At 44.3% G+C, this 14,923-nt stretch overlaps 1 protein-coding gene across 2 annotated transcripts in view; it reads left to right on the top strand.

The window, feature by feature from the left end:
* Nucleotides 1–14,585, top strand: part of COL5A1 (collagen type V alpha 1 chain) — a 145,968-nt gene extending 131,383 nt beyond the window's left edge. Inside the window, exons 61-66 of one of the 2 annotated variants that reach the window (XM_063144675.1) lie at nucleotides 590–643; nucleotides 759–1,017; nucleotides 1,607–1,719; nucleotides 4,370–4,438; nucleotides 11,498–11,731; nucleotides 12,758–14,585. In XM_063144675.1, coding sequence (XP_063000745.1) covers nucleotides 590–643; nucleotides 759–1,017; nucleotides 1,607–1,719; nucleotides 4,370–4,438; nucleotides 11,498–11,731; nucleotides 12,758–12,904 — 876 coding nt within the window. In that variant the 3' untranslated portion in view covers nucleotides 12,905–14,585. Of the gene's footprint in view, nucleotides 1–589; nucleotides 644–758; nucleotides 1,018–1,606; nucleotides 1,720–4,241; nucleotides 4,311–4,369; nucleotides 4,439–11,497; nucleotides 11,732–12,757 lie in introns of both variants that reach the window. The other variant, XM_063144673.1, reaches the window with a different exon arrangement.
* The last annotated feature ends 338 nt before the right edge of the window (nucleotides 14,586–14,923 follow it).

The raw sequence follows: 14,923 nt of genomic DNA, 5'->3' as shown, positions 1-14,923 counted from the left end.
AGACCAGGGTGGTCCCAAGCATGGGAGGCAGGCAGTGCAGAAGAACCTCTCCTTCTGGGTCTCTCTTGAGCATGGTTATCTCTTGTTCCAGGGGTCTGGAACTACTTTCATTCAGAGTCCCAAATTCAATTTTGGAGAAGCTCTCAGGAGAGCATTGCAGCAGTGGCTGAGGCCAAAAGCGAAAAGGGTGGAGCTAAAATGCCAAGTTAGAGGACATTTTTGTGATGTAGGACTTGATGCATCTGACCCGTAAGGCTGACAAATTCTCAGCCATGGTACTTATGAAGTTTCCAGCCCAGGGCAGGTTCTCCTCTGACTCTTCCAGCATTAAGAAAATGGCTGCATTTGCCCCATTTTCACTCATTTCCCCATGCCATGGGCTGTCATCCGCTTCCCTGCCATAGTCCTGAACTCTCTTGAACCCCTCCCTGACTTTAACACTTTCTCCAGTGAGCTGATTGAGTTTTTGTGGGGTCAGGAAGGTGGGTGGGATGCAGTATTAAGAGCTCTTGTTTGTGTCAAATGTGTGAATTGCCAGCACCTGCCACATTGCTGACAGATAATGACTTCTATTTTTCATTCTTTCCAGGGTCCAACAGGTCCGAAGGGTGAAACAGGTCACCCTGGTCCACCAGGACCTCCCGTAAGTATGGTCATTGCCACCTGCCGAAACCTTTTAGGTCCCTTCTCCAAAAAGTCTTTCTCTTTTATGGCATCAATTAAGTCACATTGCTGTCCTTCTTCCATCTTCACCCAAGGGTCCTCCAGGGGAAGTGATCCAACCACTTCCCATCCAGGCCTCCAAGAGGACAAGGAGGAACATAGACGCGAGCCAATTGGTTGATGAAGGCAACGCCGACAACTACATGGATTATGCCGATGGGATGGAGGAGATCTTTGGGTCCTTAAACTCGCTGAAACTGGAAATTGAGCAGATGAAACATCCCCTGGGCACCCAGCACAACCCAGCTCGTACCTGCAAGGATCTACAACTTTGCCATCCTGATTTCCCTGACGGTATGCAGCCAGTGTTTGTTCATTTGGGAACTGGAACAGAACCTTGTGTGGATTTGAAATTTTGTACACATCTCAGAAGTTAACTTTCCTATGCATGTAAGAAGAGAGTTGTGTTATCCCTAATCGAACCCCACCAGCAAAACCTGAGTGCAACAGCACCCTCCCACCCATGTTCCCCAGCAACTGGTGTACATAGGTATCCTGGAGGTAGCATATAGCCATCAGGACTAGTAGCCATTAATAGGGGTCTGTTGAATTAACTTTTGGATCATTACAGACTCCAGATGCGTAATCAATAATACAGTGTCATACTTTTACATTAAATTGGAATGGTTCTCAACTACACCTCATTTATGTAATGTAATGTAATAAATAAATAAATACAATAGGTTTGCTATTTTACTGCTGTACTCCTCCTTGGGAGGGTTCTTGTCCCAAAAGGCAGCTAAGAAATATTTTAAAGAAATTAATCTGATTACTATTATGCGATTCACAAGTGCAGGACAGTTACGCTTGACCAAACTTCTGCCTATGACATTTGTAACAACTGTTCCCTTTTTTATGGAAAAAAATGTTCTTCCAATTGCAGGTGAATACTGGGTAGATCCCAACCAAGGTTGTTCTAGGGATTCCTTCAAAGTTTACTGTAACTTCACAGCTGGTGGTGAAACCTGCATCTTCCCAGATAAGAAGTCCGAGGGAGTAAGTAATCGTCTTTCTCTCCTGCTCAGGCAGCCCATCTTTTTCTCACTCTTGTGCTAGGAAACATTTTGCAGATGTTGAGTTGTCCATAAGCCGTGTGGATTTTGTTTTATAAGAAACTCAGGTATCATTTCATTTTTAAGTTTGAGTTATAAATATGTTAGTAATACATTGTTTCCTGACAAACACTCAGAGAAAACTGACCAGTTTGCTACACAGGTCTACTGCAAAGGAAGTGGAGGGTTTTTTTCACATGTCAAAATGTCACCTCTGGGCCCTCCCAACGTATAAGGCCGGTTCACATATTTTCCCTGGGGACGTGCAAATCAGCAAAACTCACATTTGCAGAAATGCTCCAAATTCTGCCTTTAAGTTCGTTCCGACTTGAGGCCGTATCAGACTCTGAACTTTGTTTAGTTCCTTTTTGCATGAAAATCTTTGCACATTTTCATGTACACATCAATTGTGTGTATCTTTGAAATGTACACATTCTTCTCCCTGTGACAGAAGTGTATATTTATGCACATTTTTCAAGAGTGCACATTTTCTCATACACATTTTTCAATTATACGCATGCCGTCGACCATTTTTCGTGCGGGTAAATCCGTGAATCATATTACAAGCTGAGAAATGTTTGCACTTCAACCCCAGATCGCATCCAAGTCCATCTTCTGTCCAGATGTTGCAAACTGGGCAAATCCTGATCACCCACATGCATGCTTTCCCTCCATAGGCAAAAGGATGGAACTGCATGTTTTGAAAAATAAGTATTTTTAATAGTGTTTATTGAAAATGAAATAATTTTTTAAGTGTTCATTTTGTGAACACAAACACAAGTTCGGGAGTATGCATGCTTTTCCTGGAGTTGAAAACACCATCTCTGCCCTCCTGTGGGAAGGGTTCACAGATAACCCTGACATTCTGCATCCTAGAATGCTATTCAGTTGCTAAGAATGGTCTACCCACCCCCACCCCCCCATTAAGTGTCTTTAAGTGAGGGGCTATCGATCAAAAGACCTGCGTATACATTCTTGGAATAAAAAATGCTTGCTTATTCACAGCATATATTTACATGCCTAATAGCTCATGGTCAGAAAGTGGCATTTTTTCATGACTCAACGTAAAATATTTATTAATGCAGGAAAATAGCTTTATTACATTTCATAAAGAAGTCATAAGACTTGCTAATATGCTGGTGGGGGGGAATGATTAATATAACTAGGGATGTAGGAGAAATTTGTTCCAGTTCATTTTTGACCGGAATTTACTGAACTTCCACTTCCAAGAACTGAACACGGGTCCCAACGCCATCTGTACTCAAAGGCTGTTTGTTTCTGAGGTTATGAGGCGATTCACAGGAAATCCACCCCTCTGGAGGTTCACCGGACTTCTGAAGTGTGCCCAACTTGATTTGCTTTTGTGAGCCACACCATGCCGTTTCCCCAAGTTCCAGGGACTTTTAATGGAATTTTTTTTTGTCTCAGCCATAATTTGCTCCAATGGGTTTTTTTAATGCATAAATAAATACATAACTCATGGAAATGGTTGTTGGAAGGATGATTCCAGTGGCGTATGCTCAACGTTGTAACGGAATCAGGGCGCCACAGGAAGGAAGTACCAGGACTTTTTCATTAGCAGGCACTCTGATGTCATCTGCCAGCCCCCTCAGACATCCCTATGACCCCTGAGTTTACCTGTGATCCTCTCAGTAGCTAGGAGGAAATGAACTTCCTCAGCAACAATGTAGTGTGTCTTGCTGTAATGCGAAGTATTTTGGGGTGGCTTGCTTTTGAATAACCAAGTAAGACCCATCTGATTAAACAAAGAATGGGGATGTGTGAGAAATATTTTTTTTTTGCTCACAAAACATGCAAGCGTGCCACGTGCTAATCCCAGAAGAGGAGCACAAGCACGTGTCTGCCACAACTATTCAGACATTGTCGAACGCCTGTTCATGTCCATCTCATTCCCAGCTCCCAGTTCAATTTGCACGGATTTCTTCGTTAGACTGAATCAGCCTTGCTTTAGTCCGTGGAGGAAATTGGTGCAAATTAGGGAATTGGTGCAAATTTGGGCAAACAGCTGCTTGATTTCTGCAAGTTTCCTATTCATGCAGAGAGAGCAGTGATCGCAAGTATGAACAGGAATCAGGCACGAGGCGCGTGGCAAGACGATGTTTGGGAAATTGAGGCAATCTACTGCGTCACTTGTTCGCCAATCCTGAACCAGAGACCTGCTAAAAAAAACCAAAACCCTTGAACAGGTTTGTTGCTATGGATTGACCTAGCTTCCTGCAATTTTGGACTGTCTTTCAGGGAGACACGGCTATGGGGTCCATTGCAATTATTATTTGCCCCATTGCTGTTGGCTTGTTTACTTGTTTATTTGTTTGTTTAACAGGTTGGAGAGATTTCAGTGAGAGCCTGTTATGCCGCCGTGTGTAACACTTCTTCTTCTTCTTCTTCTTTTTGTCTTGTCTCTGTTCTTTTCCTGCCCGCTGTGCTTCTTCCACCATTTTTCAGGCTAGGATTACTGCATGGCCAAAAGAAAATCCGGGCTCCTGGTTCAGTGAATTCAAGCGTGGTAAACTGGTAAGAGGCTCCCGCCTTTGGCTTTCTGGTTTGCTTTAACCCGTCTCGTGTTTTTGCAGAGTAAAATGGCCCGTTGGCCCAAAGAGCAACCCGCCACGTGGTATAGTCATTTCAAACGGGGGTCTCTGGTAAGTGGCTACGCTTCTGGCTCCCGCTGCCTCCACACTGGGGCGCACCAGCCACGCCCGCTTTTTCCGGTTATGACCCAAAAAACTGACCTCACTTTGCATGCCGGACTAATAAGCACCGTTAGGAGGACCCACATGATGGCAGAAAAGGCGTTGGCGTTGGGGGGCGGGGGGCGGCCCACCACTTGCCTCATCTGCCTGCCCACTGCTAGGCACCAAAGGGTGGCCCAAGTGGACCTTTGGTCTGATCCGAGAGGATGGTGGTTCTCGTGAAAACTAAGAACTGGAAGGTGTTGCAGTTTGACACCCCACTGGAAATTCAGACTTGTATCTGCTGTTAGTCCTCTTTCGAGTAGACCTATTGAAATGAATGGAGCTTAAGGAGCTGGGGGAAAGAAGCAGCAGAAGTGGTAATGGAGAATTCATTTTCCTGAGCCTCTCAGCTTTCACAACAACAAAAACAACTAAGTTTCTATTCCTTATGGCTGTGAAGATGGGCTCAAAGGGATATTGGGAATGCTGCTGAAATCTCAGAAGCTCCAAAGGATGGAAGAGATGGAGGAGGAGGAGGAAGAGGAGGAGGGGGCTTTGCAAATCCAGTTTAAACGATGCAAAGCAAGAGATTCCCTAAGCTTGTGTAATATATACTGTGCTCCCAATTCATCTCTTTTATTTATATTTTTATTTTTTAGAGCAGAATTTGGGGGACCTGGATGCAAAATAGTTTTTGCCTGGCTTACACAGAGCTCTGCTGAGGCCTTGTTCTCAGCCACCAATTCAGAGCAAAGGTTTGGAGGAGGTGGGGATGCACTTGGCTTTTGCCACTGATGCCCGGGAGGACATGGCAAGGAGGGGGCCGTGAGCTTGGGCCCACAAGGTGAGCTCTGGCTTGACAGGACTTTTCGGGAGCCAGGTAATGAGGCCGTGGCAAAGTCTGAAGCATTTGCCAGGGGAGCGATCCAAACTGAGACCCCCCTCCCTCCCGTCTCTTTCCTAGCATAAATTTTCTTGCTTCAGGTGTGATGGAGGGGAGGAAATAAATGAAGAGCAAGAGTTTACACAGGACCAGGTTTCAAATCTGTTAGATTGCTTCCATCAGTTCTCCCCATGCTTTTTGCATTGGTGGACACATTTGGAATTGTGAGAGGGTCGTGGTTGCGCTCACAAAATGGCCCCATCTTATCTTGTTTGTTGCATCATCTCCATGACCTGCTTCTCTAGGTATTTCATGAATGACCACTTAAAATAAATAAGCCATTTTTGTTTTAAACCCATCCTCCATCAACAGCTACTTGAAACCCTCTGGGAATTTCCTTCTGCAGTTTTGCCAGTTACCCTCAGTGAACATCTACCTTAAAACTTTTAGAAAGCAGGCCACCGTCTCCTCCATCCCCTTGCACGGAACGCTCCGAGTTTGTACACAAAAGAGCCACGGCGTTTCCTGCGGCTGCCAGCTTCCTTCCTGGAGCAGAATGCAATCTTTGTGTGTGTGTGTGTTAAGAGTCTCTTTCCTTCCCAGGAGAGACCATGTGTTGTCATGTCCGCAACCTCATGCCACCATACTAATTTGCAATATCCGTGTCCACCATGTACAGCCATTGTCGTGTGACCTGTTTCTCAGCTTCCTGTGAGTGACACGCAAGCCTTTTTGTCGGCGTGGTGTTCTTGGATTGCTGGGGGTAGCTAAAAGCTTCTTCTTGCCCCTTTCCTTCCGGCTGCTGCCATCATGCTGTATACCAGTATTGCTTCTTGTGTTGGAAAGAGCCTCCAGTATCTAGAAGACACCTCTAAGCTGACAACGTAGCATTTTAGTACACAGTTGGCACAACCACACCAAGACAGAGAAATGTCACCAGTCTTATCCAAATGCTCTTGGTGTTGCTCAGAATTCCTCTGATGCGACGCATGAGAAGGAACGCAACATTCATCTCAGCTTTTTTCTCTAGCTAAAATTTCGGTGGCAATTCTGTCGTATAATATTGCATTTGGGTTGGGAGAGTACAGCTAGGTGTTGTTGTTGTTCTTCCTAATCCTGATCCAAAAGTGACTTCCATCTTAACAAGATGACCATGGAAGTGTGAGGGCATTTCCTAAAATGTCTCCAGGGGTGGGGGACGAATTCCCGTATATGGGGAGAGAGATGACCATTCAAATGAGGAGGCAGAGGGTCAGATTCTTTTCTGTCTTTTTAGAGAAACAAGTCAATGCCAACTTTCCTGATGCTTCAGTCTATGGCAGGGCAGTCCCAGAAGCATCTAGCTTTATTTCTGAACAGATGCCCAACAGAAAGGATGCCGCATTGTCACATAACGGCATTCCCTTGGCACTGTGTGTGGGGAGAGATGGCTGCACTGATGAGCTTGAAGCATTAGGGTGTTGTTGTCTTTTACTGAAGAGAGAAGAGACCTTCCTCTGCTTCCCCAGTTGAAATGTAGCCTCTCCGTCCCCCAAACTTCAAGTAATGTGCCGCCTCCAAGCCCCGGACGTTGTCCACACCTGCTCTAGTACATTATTCGTGTGTCTCCTCCACCACAAAGTCCACCCACACCCGCACGGATTGGAAACCGTTCCTTTCCCATCGTGGCACGCAACACCTTTCCATTGGGGAGAGTGAGAGATGGGGATGACAAATCTGGAGTTTCACCTCCCGTTTTCTCTCCAGCCCTGGAACATGAATATAGCTCCCGTTACAGCCTAATGAGCCTTTGTAAGCCTGTTATAATTTTGCTGCCATATGGCTTCTGTCACGAACCCTTATTATTACAATATTTAAGTCAACAAGAAGCTCAGAGCACACGCTGTTCTGTTGGCTTTGGATTTAAGGGTTTTTAGGAAGACAGCCTTTCCCCCCTCTTTTTGTTGTTGTTGTGGGATAAAGTCGGGTTCTCTCAAAGCTTGTGCCCCGTCGGTACAGAGAGAGATGGTGAAATGCTGTCAGAACCCCAAAAGATGTATCCTAGGAAATGGCTCTAGGGACATTGGTGGAGGGAGCAGAATTAACAAAAACAACAGTTGTCACCCGATGAAAACTACCTTGGGCCCTTTCTACACCTAAGGGTTATCCCAGGAAAATGGAAGGATTGTCCCTGCCTTCTCCTGGGATGCCCTGTGCGTCATATGGATGCACAGGGATGATCCCGGGGGGAAAGGCAGGTGTAGAAATGGCCTTGGTTGATTATGCACTTTAATTGATTAATGGACTGATCTGATCTACATGCATTTGTAAATGATTCAAACAATAATTCTGGAGAAAAGTATTCCTCCTGTATGCATATGTTGAATCAGGCAACAGACCTCACGAGATGACTTATATATCAATTAATGTGCAGGAATCAAAGTTTAAAATCAAAACATCACTTTAGGGTGCAATCCTAATAGGATGGCCGTAAGCCATCAATCTTGGAGGCTTGCAAATCATGCAGTGCAAAGCTGGTGGTGCAGTGAAGGCAATTTTCACCTCCCGCTCTGCACTTTTGCTAGATGGTCTGTCTCCCCCTCCCATCTAGCTGGGGCACTCTGGAGGGGAAGGGAAGGAGGCTGGAGAGGCCATGGATAGCTTGTCTCCTGGTCTCTGTAGTCTCCTCCTCTCCCCACCCACCAGAATGGCCCCTTCTCCCTGTCACCAAGGTTGGATTCCCCATCTTGGAGAGCAGCTGGTGTGGTTCTTTCCATGTCACTGGAAGGAGACAGGGCAGGGAGCAGAGCTTCAGTTCCCAGCTCCAAGGTCACAGCACCATCTCTGACCTCAGAGCAGGAGATATAAAATGTCTTCTGGCCCCTCAGATGCTGTCTTAAGAGCCATAGGATTGCTCCTTTAATTTACAGAAGTAAAGTCCCCCCTCCTAAAAAAAGTATCATGCATCTGTAGTAATAGGAGAAACACACACACCCCAGTTTATTTCAATTAGATCATATTTTTGGCCCATATCTGCATTGCTCAAACCAAACAAACCCCCAAACCTTCTGTATTTATTTATTTATTTATTTATTTTATTGCATTTATATACCGTCCCATAGGCGAAGCTCTCTGGGCGGTTTACAAAAATTAAAAACAGCAAACATTAAAAACAAATATACAAAGTTTAAAAACATAAAAAGCATTAAAAAAACACAATATCCTTACAAAAATGGCTATTCTGGGGTCCATTAAAAAACAAACAAACTCACCTCATGTTGTTAAATGCTGTTAAATGCCTGGGAGAAGAGCCTGTAACAGACTCTTTTATATCAGAAAGAAAAAGAACATAATCTTCAGACGATTTTCTAGGATACAAAGGATTTAGAGGATTAATTAACTTATTACGGAGATCTCAGTAAAAATTACAGAAAAGCAAAACATGGGTAATTGTTTCAATTTCTTCCGAACCACAAGGACACCATCTGTTGGAGTAAAGGTATCCCCCTGACACACACCCCATCCATGAGAGCGGAGAGTGTAACATTAAAACATGCAAGAGTGTTTTACACACACACCCCTATACTTTGAAATAATTGATTCACTAACCAAACATTGATGATGACTGCATGTCAGTCATAATTAAACTGCACATGTAATTTTTAGAAACAGTTGGACAGGTGTATGTAAAAAACCCATGAAAAGTTTCACCGGCCTGTCAAAAATCCTTTTTTTTATTTTGGAAGTTTGCTTTATGTGGAATGTGGTGGATTCAGTTTGTTGCTGTTTTTAATCTTTCAAAATGGGTGTTTTGCCCAAGGAAGTGGCTGAAACCTGCCTCAAATGTGTGAATTTTGAGGGCAGCTCTTGACTGAGATTATGGGAAAGCAGATTTGCCATCTGGATTTTGTCTAAAGCAAAATTAAGTGAATTTTGGAGAATTCTCCTTCTGCATTAGAAGCATCTCAAAGAAGCTGATATTATTATTATTATTATTATTATTATTATTATTATTATTATTATTATTATTATTATTATTATTTTAAGTAGCACCATCAATGTACATGGTGCTGTACAGAGTAAAACAGTAAATAGCAAGACCCTGCCGCATAGGCTTACAATCTAATAAAATCATAATAAAACAATAAGGAGGGGAAGAGAATGCAAACAGGCACAGGGTAGGGTAAAGCTAACAGTATAAAGTCAGAGCAAAAACAAGTTTTAAAAGCTTAAGGAAAAAGAAAAGTTTTTAGCTGAGCTTTCAAAGCTGCGGTTGAGTTCTGATAGAACTCGTGACATTATGTGGGGATTTTCATACATCCCTTTAAAACAGGGTTTCTTAAAAAGTGGTGACCCGTGTAGTCCTTGACGGAAGCTCAAGCAAGCTCCACACACTTTTTCCCCCCCAGTTGAAACAAGTCCTCCTTTTTACAGTCACCATGGCTGTTAACTGACAGTGCCGATGCAAACTGGCTCAAAATGGAAGGCAGTTAGCGCCTGGTTGTGCTCACCTGTGAACAGGTGCTGGCTGGCATCTGTCTTCTAGGTCCTGGTAATCCTCTCTTAGCCTGTCTTGTGGCATGTTCAGCTTGTCTCAGTCAGTCACGTTGATCTCAAGACAAAGATGGAGAGCAATCCAGACAACGGGTTGGTATACTCTTTCTTTCCTGTTATATGCCTTTCTTGCAAGGTTGCCTTGATGATAGAATCATAGAAGAGTAGAGTTGGAAGGGACCTCTAAGGCCATCACGTCCAACCCCCTGCTCAATGCAGGAATCCACCTTAAAGCATCCCTGACAGATGGTTATCCAGCTGCCTCTTGAAGGCCTCTAGGGTGGGGGAGCCCACCACCTCCCTAGGTCATGGGTTCCATTGCCGTACTGCTCCAACAGCATCTACAATTTGTTTGAGGCACAGCCCTTTCCCCATCCACCCTACCCAATTCTTTAAAACGAGGGGATTCCACTGCACGCCACTGCCCCTCCATTGGGAGAATCCTTTTGTAATCTCCAATCACAAGTTGGAGATAACAAGGAATCCCTCTTGCCACTTCCTTCCAAAGTCCCCAGTAGCCTCCAGGCTTGGGGGCATGGCTCTCCGAAGGGCCCATGGAGGGGTCCCCAGTCTTCACAGTCTACTTAGTGCACCAAATGCTCATGCTAATTCCTGGCAACCTGCTTTGGTTTTGAGTTGCTTGCAGATAGAAGCACCTGCAGCGGCCTCCATTAGCTGTTATGGGCTGCAGTTTAGGAATGTGGCTGTGAATTATTCATGTGGATTTCCTCACGCAACGTGACCTGGTGACCTCCTCCGAGTTCTTACTTCTTCAACATATCAATTTCTTCAGGAAATCCTCCCAAAGAATGCTGGGAAAGGTGCATACTTGAGGGGAGTGTTTCCAGGCAGCTAGCTTTAAAAAATAAAAACCCATTTCTCTCAACCTTTCAGTTTATGCCTTGTTTAGCCTGAGTCTTCTGTCTCTGCTGTGAAATTAATTTTTGTACATTTTTACATGACTGTATTTTTACTCTGTGCTTGTTTACTTTTCCATTGTACATTTTCTGATTTTCCATTTTGCACATTTTCAATTTTGTACACTTGTGTACAATTCTATAAATTGAGTACAATTTATAGAAAGGTGGTTTAATTATTACTTTTTTAATCTAACACATGGACAGCCCCTCCCCTCTTTCTGCAAACTCAATCTTCTCGGTCCTGTTTATTCCCCTATAACGAACTGTGATCGTTTTGAAACATGTCCGCAAATGGGGCTGTTCTCTTCGATCATCAGTGAAGCGTTCTTAGGAACCACTTACCTTGAGATGCACTTTGAGCAACTTTATATCAGAGACACAGGAACTCATGCCAGTGGTCCAGATCTGGCCCTCTTGGGGTCCCAGTCCAGCCCTGTCTCATTTCTCGAGTGGCCACGCCCCTTTCTCCAACTGCCAATCATTTGGGAACACACCCACTCACCCTGCAATCTTGTCTATGATGGAATTTGGCCCTTGGACTGACAGTGGTTCTGCACCCCTGTCTGATAGACGTTTTGAGGAGCGGTTCCCCTTGCCCATATACACGTCCCCACCATCACCAACCCAGCAATGGTTGCATCCTCTAGCGACCCCTGCCTCCTTCCTTGTCCTGTCTTCTGTTCTCCTCAGCTTTCCTACGTTGACTCTGAGGGCAACCCCATTGGAGTGGTGCAGATGACCTTCCTGAGGCTCCTGAGCGCTTCTGCCCACCAGAACGTCACCTACAACTGCTACCAATCTGTGGCGTGGCATGACGCCACCACGGGCAACTATGACAAGGCCATCCGCTTCCTGGGCTCCAATGACGAAGAGATGTCCTACGACAATAACCCGTTCATCGCGGCTCTCCTGGACGGCTGTGCAGTGAGTGCTTCTCCCCAGACGTCGAAGGCTTGAAAAAGAATTCAGAGGAGAAGAAAATTTTGGGGAAATTCTCATACATTGAATTTCAGTTTCTTCTGCTTAATTATTTTATTTATTTATTTATTTATTTATTTATTTATTTATTTATTGCATTTCTATACCGCCCAATAGCTGTAGCTCATGAGGTGACCAAGGGGTTTGCAACCCACCCTGATTCACCTCGGAGGCTCTTTTGGAGCCTCCAAAATGATCAGAGCCATGATTCCCTGCTTCCATTGCTTTGGGTGTTTTACACTCCAGTGTTTACAGGAATGAGCCCTCCTTGTGATGAAAGAGAATTCCAAGATCTTGTTTGGAAGATTGTCTGTCCCACCTCCAAATGCAGAGAGAGAGAGAGAGAGAGAGAGAATTCAATTAGAATCCTTAATGAGTAAAGAGATGAAGAGTGTTTGGGTGGGAAAGCCGTGCTCACACGTGAGCCCCAAGGGGGCACAGTTCCTTTTCAGCAATTTGCGCCCCTTGATGGTCACGCACACTTTGAGATGTTTTTCTTCGCCGCTTCCCAACTAATGTCGGCAAAGTTAGATCAGGCACTGCAGAAACACACAAGCAAACATTAAAGCAACACTCCCAATTATGAATCTATTCTGCTTAGATCTTCCCCTTTTCCTTTGTTCCCCTTTCTCTCGAGACCAACACAGATTTGCATCTTTAAGAAATGAATGCCAAAAAATAGGGGGAAGCTAAAGACAGGCGGCTAAGGAGCGTTCGGAGTCCCTGCTTTATTCTCTCATTTAAAAGATTTTTTTTTCCCTAGTTCCTATTTGCAACTATTGCTGTGCTTCGTAATTTTTGGACTGCGCCTTCTCCCAGCCATTCAAGTGGGGGGGAAGGCTAATTGAAGATGCCCTCAAAGAGGGCAGGGTTGGGGTGCAGAAAGGTCTTTGCATTTGGGAGGGCAGATCACGGCTCAAGTGGTCTCTGGCTCACCTGACCTTTCCTTCCTTCCCTCCTCCCCATCCTCAGGCAAAGAAAGGGTATCAAAAGACGGTCTTAGAAATCAACACGCCTAGAGTGGAACAAGTCCCCATCGTCGACATCATGTTTAATGACTTTGGAGAAGCATCGCAGAAGTTTGGATTCGAGGTGGGACCAGCTTGCTACATGGGCTAAAATGCCACTCGGAAAACTAGTCTCCAAAAGAGCAACCTCGTAACCTCATTGCGCCTCCTATTTTTTTGGCTACCGTTTTTGGTTTTTTTTGGTCATCGTCACGTGCACGTTCTGAAACTGGACAGTCCGATGGGTTTGTTGTTGATTTGTTTTACTGTTTCGCCTTATTCTTGACTCTGACACCAGAACCCAAAACATATTGAAGCCCCAGTCCAAGACGGGACCATTCCCACCTCAGAACCCCCCAGAATCACATGACCTAAAAGCATCGTCACCTGTTGGCCAAAGCAACCTCTTCTGACAGGCTTTCCTAGCTGTGTTTCTCCTCCTCTGGGACCCACAAAGGGCCCTGCTCCGCTTTCTCTCCTCGAATGAGTATGTCTGCTCCTTGAATCAGAAGCAATCTTGCCGTGAAACATTACCAGTGCTTGTCCATTTTTATTTTCTACAGCCTCATTGAAGTTGGTGGGAGAATTTTCACTGATTAATAGTGTTCCCCATCACTGCAAGGTTCTGCGGGGGGGGGGGGAACCCATGGAAAACCATCAACAAGTGGCAACTCTCTTGTCTCTGTACAGGAACAAGGACTAAGGACACTTTCAGGACCTTTCCAGTTAGGATTTGATATCTCCATTGGGGTTTCTGTCAGATATGGAATACCCTTCCTTTCCCAAATAATTACCTGTTGCTATTTTGGGGGTAAGATCCTAAAAGTAACAACTGAAACCAACTACATTTCTTTCTTTTTTTTAAAAAAAAAAAAAGCCAGGTTCTGACTGTATACCCCTAAAAGGTATAAAGGTGCTTCTATTTTTGTATTTGTAAGTAAATATTTGTATATTATTATATTAAATATAAAAAAATGTTTCTGGGTTCAAAACATGCATGTGACTCACCCATGATCCCTAGTGTAATTTAATGGGCAACCTTTCTCACCAGTAGCCAACGCGGTGGCTCCTGCCACTAGCTGCCCATCAGGCAAATATGCAGGCTTTTGCAAGCTGCTCTTAGACTTGTTTACTCAGAAGTAAGCCCTACTTGAGCTCCATCAACCTTATTCCCTAGGATCACAACCTCACTTTTGAATATGCAAGACCTTTCTCTGGACCGCCAAAAGATGCCTCCCATGATAAGATAAATAAACAAACAGGTGCCTAGGACGTGGTTATCTTTTAGATCAGGGCAAACACAGCACGTCTCCAAAGAAAAGAAAAATGGAGGAATGTCAGGGTAGTTTTATAACACAACACGTTGGTGTTACTGGGAGGAAAACCAACACCTTTGCTGCAAAATACACTAGCAATTTATTTTTTATTTTTTTTATTTTTTGAGGCCGGCCCCGCCATTTTCTCCACCTTCACTTGATTCAATGTACAGGTTTGTTTTTTTAAAAAATACCTTTTACAAAGATGAAGAGCCCTCCATATCTTTTATTTGTTTTTCCCCCCACATTCCCATTCCCATTGGAGGATTGCATGGCAGGGATACCCAATATTTTCCTCTTTGAAAATAATAATAATAAAATAATAAAAACACAGGTGCTTATATTTTTATTATTTACTTTTCTCTTTGTTGGTGCTATCTGTTTGAGTGTCTTTATGACAACACTGGTGGATCTCTGCCATTAACCTGCCTCCATGGCTCTCTTCCTTGCAATCCAGCTCAACACCTTCCCACACCTGCTCCTCCAGCCAACTCACCCTGCCACCCACCCACCCCAAATGGTCTTGGATAGAGTTTCATGCCAACCCACTACTCAGCATGTACATCAGCTGCTTGTGTGACTGAATTATGGTGCCTTTGATGACCCATGTAGAAATTAAAATTGTGTGTGTGTGTGTGTGTGTGTGTGTGTGTGTGTGTGCACGTGCGTGTGTTGGGGGTTGTTGTTTTTCTTAAAAAGGACAATATTCATGCATTTTATACGATGGTGATAACGATGCCAGATTTGTACTCAGTCGCTGAATATTTGTGGTGCTAATTTATGTATTTGTTCAATGTACTGAAGTCAAGATCCAT

Source organism: Elgaria multicarinata, chromosome 19 (genome assembly GCF_023053635.1).
Source record: "Elgaria multicarinata webbii isolate HBS135686 ecotype San Diego chromosome 19, rElgMul1.1.pri, whole genome shotgun sequence".
In the NCBI taxonomy this organism is placed as follows: domain Eukaryota; kingdom Metazoa; phylum Chordata; class Lepidosauria; order Squamata; family Anguidae; genus Elgaria; species Elgaria multicarinata.
Note: the sequence above shows the minus strand (reverse complement) of the source record. Positions and strands in the feature narration are given on the sequence as shown.